Consider the following 16,120-nt stretch of genomic DNA (forward strand, 5'->3'; position numbering starts at 1 on the left):
AAACTTTTATTTTGGAGATATACTATCCCGAAATAGTGGACCATTCCAAATTGTTTCTCAGATTTACAGTCTAGAAACGATGAGGTCTAGAGTAGATGATGAACGTTAACTGGTGTAATCGAACATGTCGAAAGAGTCACGAAAATGAATGGGTTTGTCAGATGTTGATGTCAAGTAATTTAGGATAAAAAAGGATGGAGTTCAAATTCAACATCAACCATTTGTTTGGAGAGACCGTGACCGTGGTTGATAGTCGCTTGGAGCCATGTAGATCAACAGGGTGAGTTACTTACTGACATAACGTAGCTGATCATTGCATTCAGATTTAAGAATTTCACTATTTTCACTTTCACTGTTTCACTGCATCACAACATTACATGCACTAGCATTTGCATAAATATTTACTTAGTTCAATAGTGTTTTGTGTGGGTTGTTTTTGCACGTGTTGTATCATGTATGCTAGTATTGGCAGCCGTAACACGATTTTTAACTCAACTGTTGTCGTGGACATGGCTGTAGCGTGGATATCCGACTCCATTGAAATATGGACTCAACATTGGTGACTGATAATGATATTGCGCATGTGTAATTAATATGCTATTTTTAGGATCAAAATGGGAGAGTGACCATTTTCATAGGAGTCGGATTTTCATATGACAATGGCATAGCAGTCAACCGTCTGGTTCCCTGACCTAATACTATAGTAATAACGTCAGGATCTTTGACTGTTGGAACATAGCCCGACTGCGTCTGGCCGTACAGTATATTTGTGGAATCTGATGACTGAAATTCGTCTTGTGGCCAGATGGATAAAAATATTGAGACCAAAGAACGTTTTTTCGAAAAGGTATGAGTTGCTCTACGACTAAGAACCTTAACTTTGGAAATTTGTGTCCTGGATGAAAAGATAATCGCGATCGAAAGATGTAGCAAAATCGCTTCATCAGCGGCCAAAAAAATTCAGTCTTTTTGGAAGCATTCAGCGTCTGGCCGTACTACAGAGCTTGCGATAGTACTGTACGGCCAGACGCAGTCGGGCTAGTTGGAACATAACTATCAACCGAGTGGTTCTTGGACTTTATTTCCCATTTAAAAAAATCTGCCAAAGCCATTGATTACAAAAATACAAAGTAGAAATTAAATCTACTTAAAAAAAAAAAAAAAAAGATTTCATTAACATTAATAACAATAAACATAAAAGTAAAGAAAACTATTAAAAGGAGGAAAAAAAAAAGCGCCACGCAGGGATTGATCCTGGAGCCTTCAGCATAGTTTAGTAGTTTACCAATCGAGCTACCGAAGCACTCTGGTTGGATGGGCAGTTATAAATCTGATACCTAGATTTGCAACATGTTTTAGTAATTTAACGATAGCAGGTAAAAATTGTGCTACTGCTGTTGATAACTACTACGTTGTTTTTCATCTTTCGTACAAAATTCTTGTAATAAAAATCAACATGCTCGAACATTTAGGTTATTTAAATCATTGATTGAGAGATCCCACATCTGGTTTCTTGTGCCAGTGTCGTTAGTCTGGGAATTATTTAATTTTTACTTTTAGTATATTTTAAATTTTGTCCATGATTGTTAGGCCCATGCACATTTGACGAGCAGAAATATTTACAACTTTATAATTTACAATTTTGATCTTCAGAGAGAATCTCAGACTGAATATGGAAAAAGTCATCAATGAAATGGGACAGGCCTCAGCAAAAGTGAGTTAAAAAAAATGTGACTTGACTTATTTCAGTAGTATACGAAGGAAGATTTGTTTACTTTTTCAGGTAAAGGAAGAATATACTTCTCTTGCTGTGACTCTTTCTGATGCCAAAATAGACAGATCAGAAGTTTTCAGTGAAGGATACATTTGTGTTGCATTATTGGACAGTTTGCGCTACAAATGGATATTGTATGTAGTGTCATCTGGCCCATTACAGTACAGCACAATCTGTGCACTGTACAAGAATCTAACAAGTTCAGCCTTGTCAAAGGCTTAATCTTGCTTTTGTAATGAAATGAATTTCTAGGGCTACATTAAACTTGAACAGTGGTACATTTTAAATTGAGGAGTTTTCATGTTTTTATACACATTTTTGTAGCCTCTGGAAACAAATGGGCAAGAAGATGATTAAATTTGTTTACAATACATTTGTCCCAAAGTAACCGAAAACTTCCCATTTTCTCCTGTTACTTCTTTATTCAGGCCCAAGGATTGCATGGGCCCATTACTTCAGCACACAAACTTGGCTACTCCAATCATCATCTGTATGTTATGAAAGATGCTTCTGCCAATGGGTAAGCCATTAGGATTACCGTCAATTACACTGCCAATAATGAACTTGTCCAAATCTTTATAATCATCTTTGTATTCTGCGTAACATTTCCATGAAGCTAGAAAAGTGCATCAGTAAAATGTCCATTGATGAAATTCGTTATTTAAAACGTTAAATGCATTTACTAAAAATATGGCTTTCCAGTGTTAAATATGATATACTTTTATACACCCCTCCCCAAAAAAGCTAGTCATGTAAATATTTAGTTGTCCTCTCAGAAATAAACAATTATCAATAAAAAGATCTATATGTTACCAATATTTGTAATTTCTTATATTCTATGTTTATATTCTATATGATCAAAGAGATTGTGATGAATTGCATTGTTGAGCATTCTTTGTGTAAATTGCTTTCTGAGGAGTTTTAAATATCAGTGATTCTCACTTAAAATGAAAAATTCCATTCATGTTTATAAATAAACTTTTCACAAACATCTTCTATGCAGAGGTTTGGGTGCTGCGGTTGGAATTCTGAAAGTTGGACGCAAGAAGCTGTTTGTGTTGGATGCCCATGGCAACCAGATTGAGATGGAGCCACTGTGTGTTCTAGACTTCTATGTCCACGAGTCTTGTCAGAGGAGGGGGTGTGGCAAACGGCTCTTCCAGGCAATGCTGGGGGTAAGGGACCGTTCAGGAATAACAAAGAAATTGGAAAGCTCAGATGGTAGAGCAATCTGGAGGTTGCAGGTTCAAACCCCGCTCCAGTCAATTGCTTTGTTCCACTTTTCTTTGTTTCCGTTTGTGGTTTATTTGAAAACTTACATGTAGACAAATGTAACAGGTTGGGTTACAGCTTAAATTAGAGCAGTTGATTAAAGCTGTGTCTTGGATTGAGTATTTCGTGGCTGTGGCTTTAGCTATTACCAATTACATGTATGTGCTATAGTGAAAAGTCATAGTCGTATTCAATAAGGGCTAAAGCCTTGTCCAACAAGAGACCAGGATTTAGTGTATAACAAGAGACCAGGATTTAGTGTATAAATGTGGTAGTGACTTGGGGCAGATGAACAAAAAAGCTTTTTACTTCTGTTAGGGATGGTTTTGTTATCAGAGTAAAATTGGTTCTTGTTTTATATGAGGATGTCTTTTGATTAAAGTTTATGATGATGATCTTTATTTTAAAGATGTAAGGTTTGCGGTAGCACCTTGTAGTAATCTCTTTTATGACAGTGTGTGGTTCTGAAAAGAACCAGGTTGGTAACGGACTGCTAAAGGATTTTTTTGTCGTTTCCAACTCTGGTATTTCAAATCAGCTACTTGCTGCCTGGTTTTGAAGAAACATTGTGTTGTACACCATTGCAAAAACAATTATCACAAAACTGATCGTACTGTTAAGAGTGTGCAAACACCGCTCAATGTCTTCCCTCTTCTCTCTCAGAACGAGGGCATCCAGGCTCAGCACCTACCCATCGACAGACCCTCCCACAAATTTACTTCCTTCCTGACCAAGCATTATAATCTGCGGGCAACAATCCACCAGGTTAGAGGTTCTTTTTCTTTCTTTGAACATTGAATTGAGTGTCCAGCAATACTCATGTTTAATTAATCACATTTACCCATTAAGGTCAAAGTTATGCAGGGAGACTATTTTCAAGTCAGAGATGTATTGTGCACTACATTTTAGTGCATTGACCGGTATTTGTTCTCATATATGTATAAAACACGGCACCTGTTACGGATAGCCGCAAGACCGCAAATGTGCAGTTAAGGTACATGCTGCACTGCATTGTGGGGCAGTTTGTTCTCTTCACAAAATCTCCTTTTTTGTAATGCAACATATACCTTCTTTGTATACACTCACTTCAATCTGTCAAAAAAAAAATCTAATTTCCTGAAATTTCTCATCACCTGTATTTTTTGTGTGTGGATATCTTGGCATTTTCAGGTCAACAATTTTGTCATCTTTGATGGTTTCTTCAGAGGACAACCAGAGGAGAGCTTCGTCAGAAAACGATCGGGGATTGCTGGAAACCGGAAACCACCGCTGGCGCCTAATAAAAGAGAGAGTAAGAGAAATAGGAGAAATATATATTAGGCTGTAATGAGAAATATATATTAGGCTGTCTGCAAATCAGGTTTTTCACATTCTAAGGTGAAGGTTGTGGCTTCACACACTCCCTGCAAAGCAGTTCAAAACTGCTTAACAGTAGATTTATAATTATTATTCAGCTAAGCAGGAGTTTATGTTCAAACTCTTGTTTTGCAGTTCAAGAATTACTTGGCTTGAAGTAATGGATTTTGATCCTGCTAAGTAGGAGTCAGACTCAATTTTGCTTTTGGTGGATGTTGAGCATCGAAATCGGGCTGAGTACATGTAGTTGAAGAACTTCTTGGCTAGAGGTAGTGTGTTCACATTCTGCTTTGCAGGAAACGGTGTGACCAAATCCTGCTGACCAGTCCAAAAACATCTAAACCTGCTGAGCAGGAGGTGGGCTTAAATCTTTCTAAGCTGGAAGTAGAGAATCCACTTTGTTCTTTGTGAGAGATTGTGCGTCAGACTTTCAGACAATGACACCTGTTGCAATTGATCTTGACCTTTGACATACTTTCACCCCCATCCACCCTCATCTAGTCCCTCACTCAGGTTATCGCAATGCCTCCAATGCTGCCTTATGGTCCCACCATCACCACACCACCACCAACGCCTCCACCAGACGTAACTCCCTAGACAATCCCACTACAGCCCAGGCTGAGCTGACCAAGGACGCGCTGCCAAGTATCGGTCGGTCTGGCTCGGCTGGTTCCATCAGCTCCCAGAGATCCGGTGGCAGTCCTCACACGCCGGGCACTTCAGAAACAAAAGAGTAGGTTACATTATTTCATCTTTAACACCTAAAGAATTAGGAATTATACCAGGGAGTTGCATTAATGGGCTCTGTTGAAGAAATTAGAAAGAGTTTTGCCTTTTGTGGTCAAAAACTGTTCATTCGCTTTCAAGGGGCTGCTCAGTATCAGCATATCCAATGTATTTCTCGTTTTTAACGTTGTATTTTTTCTCGTTTGAATCCAGTCCGCTTTTGACAGGAAACGGTGCCCAAGCGAACAACTACAGCAGACACAAACTTCTGACAGGAACACCCCCATCTCCAAGTGGAACTGCCTTGAGGCCAAGGAATTCTCCTGTGGCAGCAAATGTGTCACTTGGTATGTACCATGTGTTGAAAGGCGAGTCTACGGTAAATCACTTGTAAGAGTTATTTATCATGAAACTGATTGCTAATTGGACTTACATCTCAGTTTTAACAGGAAGTTTACTCTAAATAACTTATTTTCTTTTTTCCAAAAAATAGTGCCCAATGGATCGCCAGTACATGGGGGGCGTGTCCCAATCAGGGATGCCACGCCCCCTTTCGGACGACCTGATGCCATTGGTTTAAATAGCCACCTGACAACCCAGACGCGGGACGGTCATCTGAAATTGTCTCCAATTGCAACTTCCACTGTCCCTGGTGGAACTCTCAAGCAAAGGTCTGTATCAGTCTTATTTCCTGAGGACTAAGGTACTTAGGACTTACATGTACAGGCATGCATATTAACGAATGCTCATGAGTTTTGGCGCGACCTTGTACATTTTTTGTAAGAGCACACACATTCCATTGACAGTGGATGGGATATGCCCATTCATTTGTCTCCCTTGTTTCCCTGTATGGGCTCCGTGCACAAGAACCCCTTCAATGGCTAAAAATGGAGAGTAGGGGGTGACCACTGAGAGGGACATTTGAATGGGTTGCTGACCATGCCTGACGTCCAGACAAAGACGCTACTGATTTGTGCTCAGTATGTGGTATGCCCCTCCCACTGGGGCTCTGGAAAGTGGTCGCATGGCACCAGTTACTATTAATACACAGCGTCCATATGGTGTAGATTGGGACCCTTCTTTTTACACACAAGGAGGCCCTCTTGTGTCAGCATTGATGCTTTGGCTCACATTTGCCAAACTATTGGAGTTTGGCCCTTCAAGTTAATATATTCAAATGTTCTTTTGAAACACTGCAGTCCTGTTCTTCCCGGCATTGGTGCCGCCACCTCCCAGCAAGCCGTGACTGGATCCCCTTCCAACCCCAACGGCTACGGCTACAACTCTAGCTCCGCCCCTAGCAGCGGCCTGACCAGCGAGGGCAACTATTGTGTGACTCCGCCTACTAAAACCATGCACTCCTCATGGAACGTCATGGGTATCCCACCCAGCTACCAACAGCAGCACGGAATGGCCCACAGGACACCCCGTGGTGGGGGGTCCAACCGACCCTGGTGACATCTGCCAATCAGTTGGAATCAACCAATTAGATCACAACATTTGGTCAGGTGACCACAGTAGCTCAGTCTAACTTAAATCTTAATGACTGAGAGAAATGCACACAAAGCAAAGGTGGGCGGGGCTTGTGGTCCATTTCATAGATCTGCTCAGCATAGAAATGTGCTAAGCACAAAAACTATTTGCTGAGGAAATACAGCTTATCATGTGTTTAGCAAATGGGTTTATCATGTCATGTATTCTTGTGACTGGGTGTCATTAATTTGCTAAGCGATGATCATCGCTATGAAATAAGGTCGATGCCAAAACTCTGTTGTACAAAAAATGTTCATAGATTGAACATGTATGCCAAAAGCCAAACTTGTTTCCACTACCAGAAAACCTCCAGATAAACTGCTTGCAGGAAGGATGCAGCATGAAAATCATTTCTCAAAAAAATTCACTGCAAGCGAGCTCCACGTCAATATTCAGAAAATGGCATGAGTAAATGTACTTAAAGATTTGATGAATACTTTATTTTCTTCAATGTCACAATTGATGACGACCGACTTTTGAGACGTTCCCTAACTGTTGGAATGCACAAGGAGTACAGTGTTTATAAAATTAGTTAGTGAAGGGCAAAACCTCATTTTAAAGGTCTTCATACTTAAGCAACAAAAGCTATGCATTGGCCGATAAAACATGCTAGTCACTGGTGCTGAAATGTTATACAATGTAATGCGTAATTGCCAGTCCAAGTCCCACTAAGAGTTACATAATGGACATTATTGTCTTACGTGAATATGTATGTACAATGTACATGCAAGGGGAGATTTAAACACTGCACTAATGCACTACACTTTTCACAGCAAACCAAGCTATGCATTGTTTATGTGTTTGACTGTCATAAAAGTGCATTTTTCCCAAATTTCTGAAACTTTACGTTCCACAGCAGTAAATTATGCGTGCTTCTTAGAGTCTGAACTTTCTTGTATGTGTTCAGAAACTAGCTGGCCTCTTTATTCCAGAATTTTATTTCCAACAATTCAGTTGTCTTGAACAGTGTGAAGTTGTAGTTGAAGCAAGATGTCTTTTTTAGGCATGTGGCTGACTTGCAGTGTTTTGGGGAAATAAAATGTTTTGTGATTGTGGTCGTTAGCCTGTTCCTCTGTCTGTCTTTGTGTTTCTCTAGAAATTGTTGCAGTACCAGTATATTCCTCTGTTTGTTTATGTGAACCATGTACATGGGCTGAGTCATTTTTTTTTACCTCTAAGTCTTTGGTATGATGGTGTAAAAATCGTTATGAACACTTCATGCCTTGAAATACATACAATGTGTTCCACACTTCTGCCAGGAACATACATTCTAGCTCAGGAAATCACAAAGGTCAGGACTGGTGCACACTGTGCCTTGCAATGTCGAGATGAAATCTAAACTTTGTTGCCTCATAATACTTCTTAAATAAATCAGGAGTCAAACTAAACTCCGTAATCTTCATTTTATGTTTTCAAAATCCACCTGTCCACTCTTCATGACGTTCATGCATTCTAGAGTAAAATATCTATTTCATGGAACCTACATTTTGTACATGTACATTTAAGAAGTCACCTAGAATTGTTCTGGTTCACAAGCACTGTGTATTTGCCGACCTACACAAATGTAAGTGGATCTCTAACTTGAATTACCACGTAAATGACAATCGGTCTGTAATAATTGGATTTCTGGAATAATTTTAATTATTGTGCTCAGGATATTAAATCAGTTTAATATTCTTAGCACCAAGAACACATATTTGAACACATTTGGGAGTGTCATCTTTCTGAAACCAAATCTAAATTGGACATTTTAAAATCTTTACAGTGTGTATGTGTGTGTGACAGATAATATACAAAGAACAAAGATGTAAAAGAATACAAAGACATTTTTGATAGTTTATGACTGTGATAATATGTTAATAGAAACACTTAATTGAGACAATATATTAATAGTAGGAATTGATAGGACTAGATAGATAGTGCTGAGACATGTGCCGTCCGAAAGTAATTGTTTGGTCAATTTGGCAAAGTAAGAAAGGAAAGAATGTAGTATTCTCATGCCACTTCAATGGTTGTGTATGAAGTCTGTGGGGAATCATTAAAATATTCTCATTATTTGGACATTTGGAAATCTGTTTTTTAGTCCAAAATGCTTGGTTTTTTAATTTAATATTTGCAACAACTGACCATTGTTGAGGTTCATGTAAAAAGTGGCGTCAGGATACAGCACTCTATCCACAAGAAAATAAGAGGTAACTTCTGTGCAATATTTTTAACAATTATAACTGCATTAATTGTATATAAGGTTTTTTTATGTCAAAGTGTGAAAAACATTTCAAAGTTTATTTAATTATTGTAAACATCACACCTGTGTTCCATAGCAGCCATCTTTGATTTTTTTTCCCCTGCAACAATTGGTACACGGCAATTTCTTCATCCCTCCTGGTTCACAATCTCGGCTTTTCCTGCAGCGCCAATTTGAAGCCACAAATGATTGAACAAATTTGTCAAAGCTCGGGCAAAAAAGTAACACTTAAACCAAAGCCAACAACATTCAGCTTTGAGGGTCGAAAATCCTGATCTAAGCATCATAAGTATCCTATTAGTTACTGTGCTGAAGAGCAATGTGAGTTTTGCAAAGGCAGAGAGACTGGTACTTTCCATTTCAAATAAGAAATCACATGAAGACATCCTATTGGTGTTGGGGAATCAGACACAGAATATTCTTAGTAAATTGAAGGGCACTTATGCAGGGTACCAATCAAAGGCTGTTGGTATGTGTGTCCTGCTATACAACTTTTTGGCTGGTAACCTGTTGAAGCTAGAAAAAAAATGTGTGGTCTGCATTTTGCTGGAAATGGTAACAGTTGGTACAAAATGTACATGTACATTCTACTGTGGTATTTGAAGAGGCTGTTTGGAATGGAAGGGTTAATTGACATCAGAAATGTTTTGTAGGGATCATTGAATTCCCACCGAAGAATATTCAATTGGTCGTATTTAAAGGTTTCAGAAAGCAAACTTTATTTTTACAGTCAAGGGGAAGACCCAAAAATCAGAATGGAGTGGAATTGTTATGAAAGGGTGTAGTTTAATATCAAGCGACCAAATGTGGTCTCAGAAAATGATGATGTAGCTTAGAGATAGAAACTAACAAATAACATTTAAAGAATGAATTGAGAACATTAAATCAGGATCTTCTCTGGGTACTTTGCATTTATTAAACCGAGTTTCTTATTTCACTTGTGCTTTGTGATACATCTCATATTAGTAACGTCTGATAAACAATGTAATTGTGTTACTGTTTATTTTTCAATGCCACTTCAGAAGTACTACATGTAGTTTGTTTAACAGACTTAAAGTACTGGAACTTTTTTTCAGTCCTATACCTAGGATATTCTGGGTAACATTTCCCACAACCTGAAGGCCAAGAAAGTGTGTGACTGGAGGGTAAACGGTTATCAAATTCTCAAAATTATTTAAACTGTAAAATAGTCTCAGTAACAACGTTCATCCTCATCAAAAATTTGTGTTAAAAAAATTCTGATAAGGAGAAAAATAGTAAAAAAAATGATAATAGAATTAAAAAAAAAACCTCCTTCAAAAGGCACACAACTAGGTTGCATTTTAAGGCCAGAACACTTGCCTAAGGAGAATAAATGCAGGATAGAAATCAGATAGGAAAATGCCTATCAATGGTACTTCAAATGGACTAGGTTTTAAACAAGATCTTAACACCAGAAGAAAATAAAACGTCAACATTTGGTGGGTATCGTTCAACTCTTCTATAATAAAATTTTTTTTAAGAGGTTTTAAGCACCTTTAAACAATGTCTGGAACTCTAGACTAACTTTATAGAGCTTTTTTAAACGATATTAATTTTAAAAACAAACTCTGAAACAGATAAAAAGCATTTGAAACGTATACAGACCAGCTGTGCTTGCTTAAAAAGAGCAAAACATTAAATATACAAGTAGACTTGGCCAGTTTCATGAAACCATTAAAGCAGAAATAAAGCAGATTACAGCAGCTTTAACTCGTTTCCAACACACCTTGCTTACTGTAACTTCTGCTTAGCATGATTTCTGATACACAGCTATGAAACTGGCCACTTACATGTAAAAAAACAATATAACATATTTGGTTTGAGCGTAAGAATAATGAGAAAATTAACAATACTGTACAGCGATATTTTTTTTTTCTTCAAATTCAACTTAAAACATTTATAAATCAACCACAATGTATGTGAATATTCATAACCAATCAACCAATAATTTTTGGTTCCATGTAATGAATATTCAGATCTTCAAAACATTGCCTAAAATCCAAACAATGTACAATTTCACTTCAAAAATTAACAGTAACATCCTAACACTTGGCTTAAAGAAGAAAAAAAATCACGTCTCAATATATATAAACATTTAAAATGCAAAATTTTTAAGCCAGAGAAACAATTTACACAATGTAATTTCATGAGATCACAAGCATATAAAATTACTACATGGATCACAATACAATGTATTTGTTTTGTATGAATCAAATAACTCAATTTTTTTTCATAATTACTAGTACTGTGATGGGCTTCTTTTTGGAGAAATAAGTACATGTACATGTACTTCTGAACGATTCCCAAATGGTAACAATAAAAAAAAATTTAAAAAAAACTTTGGACGTTTGAAAAATGAGGAATGGTTTCAACAGTGGACTGGAAGAAAGTCAATGAAACAACATGAGACTAGATCAAGTCTACTGGAATGCTAAATGTACATGTCATTCCTATACAGACCTATATATCCTTTATCTTTGAAATGTTGTGTACAATGAATGCACAAGATGTCTGTCTACGAGTGGGAATTCGTGGAACAAAAGAACGCATCTCAAAGGCGGTTTCAATGCAAAAGATCTGTTACGCATGTGTCTAGGATGAACCATGTACATGTACACTGCTAAGGAATGGTTGGCTTTGCTAATAAAACAAACTTCCAAATTTGCCAACAGATTCAAATCACATCCAACAGAATTTCAAATTAGTGTTGTAAATGACTAACAAGGCTGAGCTTTATAAAACAAGCTAAACATCATAACTTTTTGATTTAAAACATGTGAGCATCTAGCCATCACTTCAAAAATGAGGGGAAAAAACTTGAAATAGGTCATTGTTTCCCTTTACAGCAAAGCCTATACCAACTTTTTTATAACTCCAAAATCTTTGAGAAAACTACATGTACATGTAGCTTTCTGTTTTACAGTGCTCACAATGTACAGCAAGTATCAATATTAGAATTTTTTTAACAAGAATATAAAACCATTTGCTTGCGTACAGATATACAGATAACCCTGTGGTACAAAATTACGACTGACTGCTGTAAAGTAGTGAGTCTTCACATATCTCAGTTAACATTTTTACAAATGTGTAAAACACATCATAAGTCACCTATCCACTCACATAAAAATGTAGGAAAAAGTTAACAGAGAAAAAAAGCTGTGGATAATTTCAATTATTTGATATGAATGGAACTTGCTTTAGCTTGGGTATAAAAGAGACACGATATCATAAAATAGGAAAATGTTTATTTTTTTTTAACGATTTTCTTCGGTCTCAAATCAATAGAACTGTCTCATTTTTTTTTTAAAAACAGTATACTTCAAAACGTCCTGTTTTTTTTTGGCAACAAAAATATCAACCATTTAAATCAAGTTCCGAGGTACACACAACAACTGATACAAAATTCTACGAATTCTTCTTAACATCGACAATAAAATCAGTATAGAAAATTCAACTGTTATTTTAAATTGCTGATGATCATTTCTTTTCTTTGAAGTCAAATTTCACGCTGTACAAATGGTATTTACATTATTATTTTACACTTCAATACAAAAACACACACGTTCTCGTATAACTTTTCAGTTTTTCTGGAATACTTTGAAAAACCAAGTACTGGATTTCTTGTTAGTTTTTAGGAGGGTTAAGTTGTCGTCACTTAAAAAAAAGGTTTATTTTTTCCAATGTCTACTTGTAAAGTAAATGTCTATCACAAGCCAATGTGGATGGGATGCCAGTCCATCGCAGGTTACTTGCCAGCTAAGGCCGGTACCCACTTATACTCCTGGGTGGAGAGAGGCAAGTGGAGGTGAAGTGGCTTGCTTCATAATTAATGACACAACATATGCAACCCCTGATACCTCTGTTCACGAGTCACAAACTCCAACCACTAGGTTACACTTTATGAGCTCCGTGCGCTACCAAAAGAGGGCGCCCTTTTACCTAACAACGACGCCCCATGGGCGGGACATTTCACTGGTTGACACGCACCGTTCCTTGTGTGTGACGCACGTACACCAGAGGATTTGTTCTATTTACGCGCAGTGGCCGCGCTTTGCGGCAAATGAATTGCAGTCAGGCAAGATGGTGTCAGTCGGTCACCCCCAACTGTACTTCCTTTGCCGGTGAGGGGGTGCTTGTGAACGGAGCGGATAGAGGACTTCATCTTTATCTTCACAATGCCAATACCCTGAATAATATCCTCACAGAGTATTGGCTATGTGTATGGACTATTGAGGGTGCTATACAACCTCCTTATTACAGAATCATACAGGGACACATCCTTGTTACTGAAGACCCAATCTGGTTGTCCATCAATTTTTTAAAAATTTTCATCCATACCACACAAGAGTTATTGGATTGAGGGTTGCATAGTACTACTTGTCCCAAATAAGTACTGTACAGGGTGACCCCAAAAAAATGATATCCTGAAAAATTTGCTATTTTTCAAAAATGAGATCGGTGATTAGGCCAAAAAAAAATAAGTCGGTCTCTGGTCAGCGCGCGCGTCGATTTTAATCATACGCGTCAATCTTTTTTTTTTCCAAAATGTTCCGCGGTAGCTCCAACAGCGCCCTCTATTGCCGCACCTCCTCAATTTTTATTACCAAAGAGCACCAAGGAATGGGAAATTGCACCAAGGCAAATGATCGAGAGCACCAAGGCAAATTATGGAGGACACCAATGTACATGAGGACACCAAATAGCAAAATAGTAGCCCACCTTGTCTGTACAATCCAAGCTTGAAAAAAAAAAAAAAAAAAAAAAAAAAAAAAGTCGCGTCCCCGCGTCAATTCCGGAACTTTGGTCTGACCAGAGACCGAATATTTTTTTTTTTGGCCTTATTTATGTTTTTTGATATCAGATTAAAGCTGAGAATGTTTTCTTTCAAATATGGAAAAAAAATCATGAAAACAGCACTTTGGGTTGCTGAGAAAATGCCAATTTTGTAACACAACTCCTTTTTGGTCCATTCCAATGGCGTTACCACGGTTAAGGGATTTACACTGTACCTATTTGTCCATGAAATGCATGAAATGCATGTAGCGCATTGTGTCCACAGCACAAAATAAGATTAATTTGATGGAAATACATGTACCTTTTATTTAATAATAATAATAATAATAACAGGCATTTATATAGCGCTTTTACACCACAATGGGGTATCAAAGCGCTTTACAATTATTATTATCCCTGTTTCAACGGGCAAACACTCCTGAAACCTTCTCAGCTCCCTGGGGAGTATACAGCTCGATGCTGCCTGTTAGGCGCAAGGAAGCTTGATCAACCATGCACAATAACCATCTCTGCCCTCACAGGTACCCATTTACTCCTGGGTGGAGAGAAGCAACCAGTGACAAAGCGCCTTGCCCAAGGGTGCATGCACCATGACCCCGCCAGGACTCGAACCCACAACCTGCAGCTTTACCCGCAGACCACGAATCAGTGCCCTTAACCACGAGGCCACAGCACTCCACCTGAACAGGTCTCTTATCCTTTCTAGTCCTTTTTTAAACCTTTTCAGCATCATAACTGTGTCAAATATGAAAGAAATTGCACAAATGAAAGACATTTGTGGGCTTACAGTAACGCGTTTCACTTTTTGAAGCATCACTGGAAAGGATGAAAATTCACTTCTAGTACACAATTGGCATTTTCTCAGCAACCCATGCTGTTTTCATGATTTTTTAAGTATTTGAAAAAAAAAACACCTCTCAGCTTTAATCTGATATTCAAAACATAAAAAAAATCACCGATCACATTTTTAAAAAAACATTCACATTTTTGAAAAGTGATTCCCGCATGTGGTATCAGGGATACAGTTAACAGGGAAAACCACCACCTACAATTTCACAACACACATGCAATGAATGCCTCTCTTGGATGGGTACCAGTGTGTTATATCACCACTCCAATGCAATGAAAAAGATGGGTACCAGTTGCTTTTATTAGCACTAACATCACTATCGGTCTCTCTTGGTTGGGTACCAGTCTTAGACGGGTACTGGTGGCTCGTAGCCCAGGTTCTTGGCTTGTAGCGTGGTGAAGAGATACTTGAAGGATGGTCTGTCGGCTGGTTCCTTTCGCCAGCAACGCAGCATGATGTCATAAATATCCTGGAAAAGTGAGAAAAAAGGACACATCTAATGTAGAGCTAACTTTCTTTTTTAAACTTTTAGCAAGCATGCTGTCACCATGGTCACTGTGAAGTCACAGAGGCCCCTTCAATGGGGAAAGCATCATGCTAGCTATTGTTCAGATAATCTGTCATGGAGCAATTGTTTTAAACAATACCTAGCGCAACGCTTTACCCATTGAAGGGGGCCTCATGGTGGTACTCAAACCCATGACCCCCTGCTTACAGATTTCTTAACCACTTGACCAGAGTACTTACTTGGGTCCACTGGCCAATTCCAACATTGAAGTAATTCATTAAAAAAAATAACAAGAAGTGTAACGACTGTGGGCTGACCTTGGGGCAATGCGGGGGCTGGGCCAGTAGCGTGGGTTTGCCATTCTTCTCAAAGAACTGGCCGCTGTTCTCGATAACTTGCTCATCTTTCAGCTCATAGTAAGGCTGCTCCTTGCACAGTGTCATGATCTCCCACAGTGTCACGCCAAATGCCCACACGTCTGTCTTGGTGGTGAACTTGCCCTGTGCAGTTAAAACAAAAAAAAATCCACCATCATTGTCCAAAAAAAGAAGTTGAGTGATCCCTGTTTGCTATTTCCCAACATTGCTAATGTTGCTGGCATTGTGACTTTGGGCGTGATCCCTAACTACATGGCATATGCAGGTTTATGGCTTCTGACTAGCGCCCTTGAACAAAGACATTGACAGAATGGAAAGCCGCCAACATCGGGTTGGAGAGCTCAGTTGGTAGAGCACCAGGATGGTAATCTGGAGGTTGCAGGTTCAAACCTCACTCCAGTAAATCTTTTTTTCAACTTTCAAAAAATAAAATACATGTATATGAAAAAAGGTTGAATATACATAGTCAGCATTGGTCAGGTACAATGTAGGACAGGTGTGGTTCTAGCACAAACATTTCAACGTTTTTTGCCCACTCAATACATTATTTTGATACCATAAACTATCATTATATTTGACCTGATTAATAAAAAGGAAATAAGTAACTAATGACTTAACATTAAAAGCAAGGACCTTGTTGCTTTACATGGGATAGGATTGACTT

The 16,120-nt window shown here is 38.2% G+C and overlaps 2 protein-coding genes across 4 annotated transcripts in view; one reads left to right on the forward strand and one right to left on the reverse strand.

Annotated features, from left to right (window-relative positions):
- Nucleotides 1-56: 56 nt before the first annotated feature.
- Nucleotides 57-13,336, forward strand: LOC119734381 (alpha-tubulin N-acetyltransferase-like). The gene is made up of 10 exons (XM_038207873.1): nucleotides 57-280; nucleotides 1,654-1,714; nucleotides 2,203-2,294; nucleotides 2,778-2,949; nucleotides 3,710-3,811; nucleotides 4,217-4,337; nucleotides 4,904-5,135; nucleotides 5,342-5,475; nucleotides 5,622-5,799; nucleotides 6,328-13,336. The coding sequence occupies exons 1-10, from the start codon at nucleotides 195-197 to the stop codon at nucleotides 6,584-6,586; spliced, it is 1,437 nt and encodes a 478-aa protein (XP_038063801.1). The 5' UTR covers nucleotides 57-194; the 3' UTR covers nucleotides 6,587-13,336.
- A 942-nt stretch (nucleotides 13,337-14,278) lies between these two features.
- The window catches only part of LOC119734382 (discoidin domain-containing receptor 2-like), a 40,980-nt gene continuing 39,138 nt past the window's right edge, over nucleotides 14,279-16,120 (reverse strand). For all 3 annotated transcript variants that reach the window (XM_038207874.1, XM_038207876.1, XM_038207875.1), the window contains 2 exons: nucleotides 15,397-15,579; nucleotides 14,279-15,040 (listed from right to left, as the gene is read on the reverse strand). In XM_038207874.1, the coding sequence (XP_038063802.1) occupies nucleotides 14,918-15,040; nucleotides 15,397-15,579 (306 nt within the window). In that variant the 3' untranslated portion in view covers nucleotides 14,279-14,917. The remainder of the gene's footprint in view (nucleotides 15,041-15,396; nucleotides 15,580-16,120) is intronic.

Source organism: Patiria miniata, unplaced genomic scaffold, assembly GCF_015706575.1.
Source record: "Patiria miniata isolate m_02_andy unplaced genomic scaffold, ASM1570657v1 HiC_scaffold_27, whole genome shotgun sequence".
Taxonomy (NCBI): Eukaryota; Metazoa; Echinodermata; class Asteroidea; order Valvatida; family Asterinidae; genus Patiria; species Patiria miniata.

Excerpts from the sequence above, each read along its gene's own strand:
- LOC119734381 (XM_038207873.1), top strand. The coding sequence starts at position 195 with ATGGAGTTCAAATTCAACATCAACCATTTGTTTGGAGAGACCGTGACC. Across the intron at positions 5,136-5,341 it reads GGCACTTCAGAAACAAAAGA|TCCGCTTTTGACAGGAAACG; the intron begins GTAGGTTACATT and ends GTTTGAATCCAG. Across the intron at positions 5,476-5,621 it reads GGCAGCAAATGTGTCACTTG|TGCCCAATGGATCGCCAGTA; the intron begins GTATGTACCATG and ends TCCAAAAAATAG.